Source organism: Haliotis cracherodii, unplaced genomic scaffold (genome assembly GCF_022045235.1).
Source record: "Haliotis cracherodii isolate W230 unplaced genomic scaffold, xgHalCrac1.p SCAF_7, whole genome shotgun sequence".
NCBI lineage: Eukaryota > Metazoa > Mollusca > Gastropoda > Lepetellida > Haliotidae > Haliotis > Haliotis cracherodii.
The window spans coordinates 31325608-31337854 of NW_027266330.1; the positions used below are offsets into that span (position 1 = coordinate 31325608).

Here is a 12247-nt window from a genome sequence, read left to right on the forward strand (position 1 = left end):
CTTACAGGGATGCATATTTACCCAGCCATCCATGTACATAAAACAAACAACTTAAATGATAATAGCATCTAATTAACCCAACCTTTCCTTCATCTCCTTCAGTAAGTAGACAATGGGACGATGGTATAAAGATTACAGTTAAATGGCATATACACCTTTAGAGTCATGGACGTTATAAGCATGTACATATATGTAGTTGGTCATTTGGTGCTTTTCGTTGGTTCGTCCTGTACTCGTTTCGGGAACATGACAGGTTTGTAGAAAATCAATTTTTTAATATGTTGTTTGTGGGAAATCAGTTTCATAATATTTTGTATATTTTCACTAATATTACACTGCATTAGTTTGGTGCATTGTCTGTACATGAATCACACCACGTTGGTATAGGGATTACTGTTAATGTTTATGATACCCAAGTTTATTTAAGCGACAATGTAGTCAATAGTTTACTCATCTTGATCTGTAGATACATTAAAATGGTTATAAAAGACTGGTAACGTAGATTACAGTAGCAGCTTTTAATTAAGATTTTCTTTACCCTGCAGTCTTGTAATATAAACCTTCTCCCGTTATCTCTCTTAATGCCAGCTGTTGTTTTTCCCATCTGAAATTTGTGTGAGTGGAATGGTTTTAAGCCGCTTTCAGCAATGTTTCAGCAATATCACGACGGGGACACCCGAAATGGGCTCCACACATTGTACCAACATGGGGAATGGAAAACGGACCTTGGCGTGACGTTACCCCCACATTTGAAATATACATGTAGTTATAATCTTAGTAAGTGCATGTTTTCTATATGAATAATCGTGTAAATCAAACCATTATCTGCAATGTACAACATGCCGCGAGGGATGTGTCTGGGAACATAGTAGACAGAGAAGCTATGTGATATGTATCATAGATAATAGAGAAGATGGTACGATTCTTGAGTGTACATTCGTTGGTTCCTAAATTTGGTACTTTCAAGTTTGTTAATACGGATATGACAACCCTTATGATATTCACGCTAAATATATCCACTGTGCTTTTGCTGGGAGAATGCTGAGAAAAGCGGTGTAAAATCCAACTCACTCACTCATTTACACTAGATGTATACATTGTGATTTCATTTTTCAAGGTACAAATGTGCGTAATGGTTTTCATCTTAAAATTTATTAAACAGCACCTTCCAGAATAATACTTGGAAAAAATGAACTACATCACCTCTTAAGCAAGAGGGTTCATCTTTAATTTTTGTTAGTCATTCATCAATAGGTAAGTGAATCTTCCTTTACTTCTTCAAATTCAAGAAATGTATTTGCCAGGCATTCTAACCATCGTTGAATCTGTGGTCTGTGATTATGTTTTTTTGGTGTCCACAATCAAGACAAATTTGCCTACTCGACATCTTATAGTGTTCCTGTTATTATTTCACGGTTTCATTTCTGAACAGGAAGAAACATATATGACACTATTGAGGACTGGACTACACAGCATGGCGTAACTGTAATGTTCTTCCATGTGCATGCCTTTGAACAGAGTCTGACCGACGTGATTGAGAAATCTCTCCAGAAGAACCAACTCAACATTTATCGCAAATTATTCAACTTTGTCGTCTTTTGTGACGGTATCAACAACTGCTTGTCACGCATCACAAATATATATACCTATTTCAGATATTCGTTTGGTAGAAATACTGATTTCTCCTGTTAGTTCAATTGGCTATTTCTAAAGAAAGCTTGTCTTTTGATCACAACATACAACACGCTATCATGATGTATATTAATGATTTGTTGTATCTGCTAAAGTCTTCGAGAAAAGACAAGGAATGCGGACAAGGAACACTGCTACGTCATTTTTCGAAATGGTTCTTCCTGAATGTGGACCCGCCGTTAACAGAAGTACATGCTGATCTGGACAACATAGCAGTAGCAGTCAAGGTAATCAGCTACAGCACATATCCGTTGAGACGTTAAAATCAACTGACACCTAACGTGTACAAAATGTTTGAAACCATTGTCAGTATTGACTGAATATGATTATTACACTGAATATAAGTGGATCTCCTAAAGTGGTTTGTTTCAATCGTTTTTAGGAAAAGAACATATCTGGTAGCTCAGATGTGAAAATCAGCACTCTCTTGTGGAAGTCCAACAGCCGGAAATGGTCGCAAATCGGTGACTTAAGACATAATGGGGACATATACCCCGCCTTCATTTCTCATCTCTTCCCCAATACGGCATACATGTTGAACGGAAGAAAACTGAAAATTGGCATCTTGGAGGTGAATAACTACAACCACATGCAGATAATTATTTGAAACGCTTGTTGATAATTTATATCACATAATAGAGTAAGGACAAACCTATATTTGACAGTCGTGATGATATTTAAAAAAACACTCTCTTTCAAAGGAACCAACACGATCTAAATAACACCAAAACCCGATTTACTATACTGTAACATTGTGCGTATTTCAATTTAAGACTTAGGTTTCAGTAAAACTGATTCACATGGAAATTTGATTACAGTAGCAGCTTTTAATTAAGATTTTCTTTACCCTGCAGTCTTGTAATATAAACCTTCTCCCGTTATCTCTCTTAATGCCAGCTGTTGTTTTTCCCATCTGAAATTTGTGTGAGTGGAATGGTTTTAAGCCGCTTTCAGCAATGTTTCAGCAATATCACGACGGGGACACCCGAAATGGGCTCCACACATTGTACCAACATGGGGAATGGAAAACGGACCTTGGCGTGACGTTACCCCCACATTTGAAATATACATGTAGTTATAATCTTAGTAAGTGCATGTTTTCTATATGAATAATCGTGTAAATCAAACCATTATCTGCAATGTACAACATGCCGCGAGGGATGTGCCTGGGAACATAGTAGACAGAGAAGCTATGTGATATGTATCATAGATAATAGAGAAGATGGTACGATTCTTGAGTGTACATTCGTTGGTTCCTAAATTTGGTACTTTCAAGTTTGTTAATACGGATATGACAACCCTTATGATATTCACGCTAAATATATCCACTGTGCTTTTGCTGGGAGAATGCTGAGAAAAGCGGTGTAAAATCCAACTCACTCACTCATTTACACTAGATGTATACATTGTGATTTCATTTTTCAAGGTACAAATGTGCGTAATGGTTTTCATCTTAAAATTTATTAAACAGCACCTTCCAGAATAATACTTGGAAAAAATGAACTACATCACCTCTTAAGCAAGAGGGTTCATCTTTAATTTTTGTTAGTCATTCATCAATAGGTAAGTGAATCTTCCTTTACTTCTTCAAATTCAAGAAATGTATTTGCCAGGCATTCTAACCATCGTTGAATCTGTGGTCTGTGATTATGTTTTTTTGGTGTCCACAATCAAGACAAATTTGCCTACTCGACATCTTATAGTGTTCCTGTTATTATTTCACGGTTTCATTTCTGAACAGGAAGAAACATATATGACACTATTGAGGACTGGACTACACAGCATGGCGTAACTGTAATGTTCTTCCATGTGCATGCCTTTGAACAGAGTCTGACCGACGTGATTGAGAAATCTCTCCAGAAGAACCAACTCAACATTTATCGCAAATTATTCAACTTTGTCGTCTTTTGTGACGGTATCAACAACTGCTTGTCACGCATCACAAATATATATACCTATTTCAGATATTCGTTTGGTAGAAATACTGATTTCTCCTGTTAGTTCAATTGGCTATTTCTAAAGAAAGCTTGTCTTTTGATCACAACATACAACACGCTATCATGATGTATATTAATGATTTGTTGTATCTGCTAAAGTCTTCGAGAAAAGACAAGGAATGCGGACAAGGAACACTGCTACGTCATTTTTCGAAATGGTTCTTCCTGAATGTGGACCCGCCGTTAACAGAAGTACATGCTGATCTGGACAACATAGCAGTAGCAGTCAAGGTAATCAGCTACAGCACATATCCGTTGAGACGTTAAAATCAACTGACACCTAACGTGTACAAAATGTTTGAAACCATTGTCAGTATTGACTGAATATGATTATTACACTGAATATAAGTGGATCTCCTAAAGTGGTTTGTTTCAATCGTTTTTAGGAAAAGAACATATCTGGTAGCTCAGATGTGAAAATCAGCACTCTCTTGTGGAAGTCCAACAGCCGGAAATGGTCGCAAATCGGTGACTTAAGACATAATGGGGACATATACCCCGCCTTCATTTCTCATCTCTTCCCCAATACGGCATACATGTTGAACGGAAGAAAACTGAAAATTGGCATCTTGGAGGTGAATAACTACAACCACATGCAGATAATTATTTGAAACGCTTGTTGATAATTTATATCACATAATAGAGTAAGGACAAACCTATATTTGACAGTCGTGATGATATTTAAAAAAACACTCTCTTTCAAAGGAACCAACACGATCTAAATAACACCAAAACCCGATTTACTATACTGTAACATTGTGCGTGTTTCAATTTAAGTAAAACTGATTCACATGGAAATTTTCAAGTGACAGGGAAACGCTCACATCTCTTATGCATTTCCCTCAAACATAAACATAACTAATGAATGTTAAAAGATAATTATTCTCGTGATAAAACTTGTTTCTGCAGTGGCAAAGCTTTTGCAAGAAATCAGATTGTTCAACAAATGGCTCCACTGTGTACAGTCATGTTTGCAAGGATTTATTCGACAGCCTTGGCGAATATCTCAATTTTACGTAAGTATAACAATAAACTCACCCTTGTTTATATCAGTATAAAGTTTAGTATTGATAACTTTTCCATACATTCTTAAGAACAATTGGTTAACTACGCCAATCTAGTGTCATATTTCAAAGATACTAGTATCATATGTAATGTCTGTCCCCTACAACCCACATTCATGGTCCGTGTTGTGAAGAAATGAAGAGCCTGATATGTTCTATGACCAACATGTTTCACTTTCACTTCAGATATGAACTGATCGAACCACCTGACAAGTCCTGGGGTGAATTGTCCGAAACATGGAGCGGTCTTATTGGCATGGTAGCACGAAATGTAAGGAGAGAATATAATGAGTCGAACTGTTTGCAAACGTAGATCCATTGGAAAATTGCACATAAAGCCATTTCCACCTTCTCTGTTTGTTTTTTCAGGATGTCGACCTTTCGGGCATACCTTATGTAATCACCCTTAAAAGATCCAAGGCCGATGCATTTTCTTATTTCATGTACCAATCCGAATGTGAGGTAGTCCATAAGAAATTGTCAAATAATGATAACCACTGGATGTTGTTGGTGTCTGTCTTTAAATGGGAAGTGTATATATGCGGACTGCTGACGATGGCATGGTGCATAGGACTCTATACATTGTTGGAACGATACAGTGTTGGAGAGCATATCGAGGCCGGGGAGATTCCTGCATGTCCATCACCATCAACATCAGACAGTGTCATGACGGCCGTTCTTGTGCCGCTACGTCAAGGTACCCCTCTATCATTTAAAGTTTGGGACAAAATTTTGTGTCAGAGTTGGTCCAACGAGTTTATATTATCGTTGGTCTAACATTGTAGTATTTATCATTCCTTAATGCCTCTCCAGTAGTGGTCCACAATTAATCAATTAAGATGTTTTTTGGGGGAAAAAATAACTGGTATGAATTTCAATAAACCACATCTATCCATGAAATAGAGGACGTCTACTACAACTGAGTGCTATCACCAAATTTAGTTGTTTGGCCAATAAGTCAAATCATAATATCCTTTATGATAATAAGGTTTTGACCTCAAGGATGTTATTAGTTTGTTATTTCTAAACCCAATAATACATTTTGTTTTAATCTTTCTACTTCTGCTGGGATATATTTAATTATCTCCAGAATTTGCAAATAGAGCTATACAAGACACGACACAAAAGAGCCTATGCATTCACCATATGCAGCTTCTCTCATTACGCAATATGTGTGTGTGTGTGTGTGTGTGTGTGTGTGTGTGTGTGTGTGTGCGTGCGTGTGTGCCTCTCTCTGTGTGTGTGTGTGTGTGTGTGTGTGTGTATAGAGGTTATCACGCGAGTGTGTTTGGGGATGGTAAATATCCTGCATTAGGAATAAACATTGTCTTTATCGAGCCTTGGCGAGCTAAACACATAGTGTTTATTCCTAATACAGGTTTTTTCCCATCCCCAAACACACAAGCGTGATAACCTCTTTATCACATAATATCATTCTTTAATTCTGTACTTTAAAATCACTTTCCCTCTCTCACAAACATGACCGAAACATTGCGAGTTTTCCTGCGCGCATTAATATTTATAACGTCACAGGGTAAGTGATGTGTCAGTCGGACAGTGACAGTAGCCAATATAGTTCCAACCGAAATCTTATACAGTGGCGAAGCAACATATAGAAGGTCTACGCAAAACAACAGTTGTTTTTAATTGCCTTTCGCGGCAATCCATCGGTCTGTCCACTAGAGGAACTGCCCTTTGTCAAAGGGAGGTTCTCTAACCCTAGTCTATGAGACGCCACGGTCAGACGTTGTTGACAGTCGGTCTGTCCTGTCATAACGTTAAGAAGTGTAGCCAGATGTACACACAGCGTCAAAACGAAACAAGGTAACAATTCCAACATTTTTCGGCCAAATCCAACTATTTTAATTTGTGGAGAAGGTTTCAAGCCGCAGAGGTCTACAAGCACAGATATGGCTACTGATCCCGCTTTGGCTAGGCTTCGTGCCATCGCAAAACTGTTTCGAAATTTATATCTCCCAAGTTGCCCAAACTTATAAAATGCCTTAGCTACGTCACAGTTAGACACTGATTTTCAGTATATTAGACTGTTCTTTTGATAATGATAGCACTTATCCCTGTAGTTTATCCAGATTCCCGATGGTTAATTCTGACTCGATCGTCGAATGACGAAGGCGACGACATGTTTGTTTATAAACAGTGAAAGTAGTCCTACTCCTACTTGACCTTTGATATTTGCATCTCTATCCGCATATTACCCCAACGGATATCGTTTTTATCCGTTGGCTTTATCCTGCCGAGAAACCTACCCATTATATGATAAATATATATTATATATATATATATATATGTGTGTGTGTGTGTGTGTGTGTGTGTGTGTGTGTGTGTGTGTGTGTGTGTGTGTGTGTGTGTGTGTGTGTGTGTAGTTTTGGGCTTTAGATACAGGCAGTGTTCTTTCGATGTGGGTACAAACAACTGACCATATTGTATTTACGGCATTGTAACGTAAGCTGCAGGGCATTTTGTTCAAAGGGAGGTAACTCTTGTTCGAAAGATTAGCTTTTGCAAATTACTGTAAAATGAAAGCATAGGGATTTCGGTAACTTCTTTTGTGTAGTAGACTTAATATCCACAGGTTCGCTGCATCTCCCACAGACCATACCTGGCTGCATATTCTACGCAAGCTGGTGGTTGTTTTGCATCACCTTTGTCGCAGTTTACACGGGCAATCTCTTTGCAATTGTATCAGTGGTAAAAGAAAAAATACCCTTCAATACGATGGAAGAGCTTGCAGAAAATGATGACTTCAAGATTATCATTACAAAAGGGACAGCTACTGAAGAAATCTTCAAGGTAAGAATCATAGTTCCTTAGGAAACTGTGTTATTGTGTTGTCTTTGACCTTACTCCGGTTCCCCTTTGTCATATTACATGAAAGACACACATCGAAGGAAGTCATAGATGAGAACTTTTATGTCCCGAACGTGATTAACCATCCAAATATATAAACTTTTGTATAAAAGATTTGATGTAAAAAAGAGACATATCCGCAACGTACGTCTATCAGGTGACTTCCAATAAGTCTATTTTCCGAACCATTTTCAGTATTCTAATGATAGTGTGAGTAAGAAAATCTGGACAAAAGCCTTGGATTCCCGATCTGCAAATATCCAAAACTCTCTGGACGAAGATCTTTACCATAGGATGCTCCTACAGTCCGGCTACTATGCATACATTACCGGTTCAACCGAGACTAATGGTATAGAAAAGACGGTTTTTAACCTCAGAAGGATGAAATGTAGTATTGGTCCATATTTTCTAAGCCTACCCTTTCCTGCCAATTCACCCCTTGCGGAGTTATTTTCAGACAAGTAAGTACTAAAAACGCATGTTTCATGTTTAAATGACAGTCTAAGGCGAAAGAAATTTATCCCATTAAGGAATATATGCTTTGATATAATATTTGTTTCAAATTGTACAATATATGTTAATGTACTCGAGTGAATACAATCCCTTCTGAAAGAGATTAACATGTAATGATTTTTTTTATTGAAGAGGTTATTGGTATTAAATCATAAATAAATTGCAGGTGATTCTGCGGCATTTGATCGGCTAACCTACAATTGTTTTACGTTTATGTTTCTACAACCTGAAAAGAAATTAGACCACGTCAACTAACGCACAAGTGTTTCCTGATTGATTGATTGATTGATTGATTGAATGATTGCGCTGAAAGATGTCACTGATTGTAATTGTTGTTGACATTTGTTTGTGTTTATGATCAAATAAGTTACCGTTATTTACGTTTATACCCCGATAACCGCAAACAGTCTTAAAGTGAAGTCTTAAGCAGTAGTACTACAAATGCTACACCTTACTGTTCCAGACTTATGCGTCTATATGATAACGGCATGCTGGAAGCCTGGGCAAGAAAATGGTCCAGCACAAAACGGGAGGAAGATGTACCCGCAATGACGAAGGTTGACATGAGTAACTTGCGGAGTGCCTGGGCAATGTGTGTATCAGGAATTACAGTAGCCATCACTATTTTAGGAATTGAACGTTTCCTAAACTACCGAATAAACCAGGATTGATTGACTATTCTATGAAAATGAAAACATGAATGTTACTGTTAGTTACAGTTACATTTCATGACATCTTCATGGCTTCGGTAAATCCAGTTAAACTGTACCATTCAAAAGAAGTAAAAGAACACCCGATTCTTTAATATCGCTATAGTTAATCTGTCATGTCATGCCATAGCATACATTACTCTTCTCTGGTATAGGAAAGTCCCATGACGGATTAACAAAGGTAATATGAAAGTATCGGGTGTTCTTTAACTTCTTTTGAGTAGTACATAAGCCATAATATACTACTCAAAAGAAGTTAAGGATCACCCGCTTATTTTCTATTACTATAGTTTATCTTTCATGCCATTACAGATTAACAATAGTAATTTGAAAGAATCTGCTGATCCTAAAGTTCTTTTGAGTAGTATACTAGTAACCGAGCGTATCCTGAAATATCGATTAAACAATGATTGAACTTGTTTTTAAAAAGGGTCTTATCGCCCAGTTTTCTCTAGTTTGCTATGCTTCTTCAGTTAAAACGTATCAGTAACTGGTGTTGCACCATACCAGACCTTCTACTTCTCAAGACATATCCTTCTTAATACTTTTCATATTCTATGCCAAAAAGCATAATAAATACTTGATCATATCTTTTGAAATATAGGGAGGGAATGTGTGAGTATGATTTTACACCGCTGATAGCAATAATCCAGCAATATCCACATAAAAAAATGGGCTTCACATGCAGTACTTATGTAGGATTCGAACCGTATTACTCTTTCCATTTTAATCGAAAGATTCACATGTGGCACTCCGTGTCTGCGATAGCTGTGACGTTATATTTGAATAATTGTTTACTTTTATTTACATGGGAGGTATTGTCATTTGATTATTCGCTCATTCGACTGCATCACAGACAGTTAAAAGTATAATATACCTTAAACAGTGTCAGTAGTTAATGGTTCAACACCGAACATCGAAAAAACGTACATTTTTCAACAGCAAAATCCCAGCAAAGTTTCTGTATGATTTCAGTGTACAAAAATCATGTATCTGAGCATGAATAAATTACACACTAATACACGTTTAAGGCCTCGGTAAAGTGTTCATAAAGGCGTATTGTAGACATGTGGAGAACATTTCTCAATATGTGGTATCAGTGACCAAAATGATGTCCGGTGCAATTCCCGATTTTGGCTTGTGTCATATGTCCCCTTATTGTTCCAGATGTAGACGTGACTTTCCTTTTATGTGTTTGTAAGATCGTGTGAGTGACGGATGCTACCGCTAGGACAGGACATATGTTCCCTTTTCGCGATGACTGATATTTCCGCTCCGTTGCCTTTTACTCCCATAAAATCTGTTTCGGGGGATCATGGAGATATTCTTTGGCGTGGGTGTTTCATAATTATTATGAATATGGAAAGAAATTTGTTGCTTTTATTCACTGCAAGGAATGTTCTCAAGCTCCTCGCGTAAATTATTAAATGATGCATGACTTCAGGGACAAATCGATAAAACATTACTGTATGTCGGAAATTCATGCGAGTCGAAATAATGGCACAGGACTGAAATCTGAAACATTGAACAAACTCGTTAACGATTTAAGGAGCTGATAGACCTCAAGTCAACGGTAATGTACACACATGCTTTGCAAAGTTTGCATGTGTTAGTAAACTTGACATGATATTTGGAAATGTTGTTGACATTTGTATGACATCCTGTTTTATTTGCAATTCAGTCGCCTGGTTCTATATTTGTCAAGGGGGTAATAATTGCAGATGTATTTACACTGGTACTACATACTCTATCAGGTCAAATTCCGAACACCTTACTATTGTAAAACCGCCTCCGTGGTCTAGTGGTAGAGCGTCCGCCCGGAGAGCGGAAGGTCCGGGGTTCGATCCCCGACCGCGTCATACCAAAAGACGTTAAAAGATGGTACTTGTTGTTACCCTGTCTGGCGCTCGGCATGAAGGGGCTAAAACAAGGACTGGTCGGCTCGGAGTCAGTATACTGTGTCTGAGTGGGGTATTCATGTTAAACTGCGGCATGGTATCTCAGTGTGCTAGCACTATAAATCGGCATCAGTCCGGACTAGTACAAGCAGCCACACAAACACACACACGTACATGCACGTCGCTATATAAGTGCAATAATCTTGGACGCGACGTTAAACCCCATTTCACCGCACCTCACCTACTATTGTAAAACGGGATTTAATGCGGGAAATATAATATAATCATTCGTATCCTGAAATGTGAATGGAATTGATTTGTTGTGATAATAAAGATTGGAAAAGGTCAAGCAAATGTGTTATACAGTACGTTAGTTTACATAAAATGTGGCTTTCACGTTGGACAAAATACGGTCCCAAAATCGTCAAACAACAGTTTGGTCCCCAGTTCATGAGTGAGTGAGTGAGTTGGGTTTAACGCCGGTTTGAACAGTATTCCAGTTATATCGCGGCGTGTCAGCTTCATGTGGGAGGAAGTCCCGAAGTGATGCAGGTCTCAGACGTTTACCACTTCGATGAAACCCACGAGCACGGGTATGGTGCTGACAAACCTAGAAACATAATCGGGGCGAACCGGGATTCGAACCCACAATCATAGGTTTCTGGCGTGCCCAAGGGACGCAACTCTGCACAGCGAATCGCGGCGCCTCAGACGACTGGGCCACAATCAGGAATAGTCTTTCTTTGTGGTTTATCGCAGTATTCCAGCTATGGGACGGCGGACTGTAGATAAAGGAGTCTGGTACAGACAACCTGGAGATGGACATCATGAACATCGATCTACGCAATTGGGACTCGGTGACATGCATCAACCAAGTCGCCCGATCCCGTTAGTTGAGTTGACCCTTATGACAAGCATGGGTAGCTAAGACCATTTCCAACCTGGATCTTCACGGGGTTCCAGAATAGTGTATAATAATAATATCTGAAATATGGAATTTGTATATATGAAGAATGCACCTCGTTTTTATATAAATAAACACGGATATTATATCAAGTCTGAACCAGGCGATCCAGTGATTGACATCATGCGCATCGATCTACGAACATGGGATACGATGGCATGTGTCAGCCGAGCTGGCCTGATCATCACGGGGTTCATTGCCTATTACGACGAGCATGGGGCTGCTGAAACCGGATGTTAATGTGTGGGCTTGGTGTAATAATGTCTGTAAAGTATTTTTACACGGGCCTAAAACATGGCAGTTCACTGCTGCAGCAAGACCATGAACCAGTGTGGTTCGGGTACATAATATTGATGTTGTTCATTACTGACTTTTTGATTGCGTCATGGTATTTATTTGTCTTTACTCGCTGAAATAATGCCGATTCGACGTTAAATTTTAAGTTTTGTTATTATTTGCTGCCCAGTCATGAATATTTATCCTTATTTGAATGGTTAACCTTATGTGATGGAATGATGATATAGTTCTGGATGGGGTTAAT

At 38.3% G+C, this 12247-nt stretch overlaps 1 protein-coding gene across 1 annotated transcript; it reads left to right on the forward strand.

Annotated features, from left to right (window-relative positions):
* Window positions 1-3489: 3489 nt before the first annotated feature.
* On the forward strand, window positions 3490-8805 carry LOC139448625 (glutamate receptor-like). Its single transcript, XM_071230191.1, has 9 exons — window positions 3490-3642; window positions 3789-3920; window positions 4076-4264; window positions 4599-4705; window positions 4940-5024; window positions 5123-5450; window positions 7347-7564; window positions 7817-8082; window positions 8598-8805. The coding sequence occupies exons 1-9, from the start codon at window positions 3490-3492 to the stop codon at window positions 8803-8805; spliced, it is 1686 nt and encodes a 561-aa protein (XP_071086292.1).
* Window positions 8806-12247: the final 3442 nt, after the last annotated feature.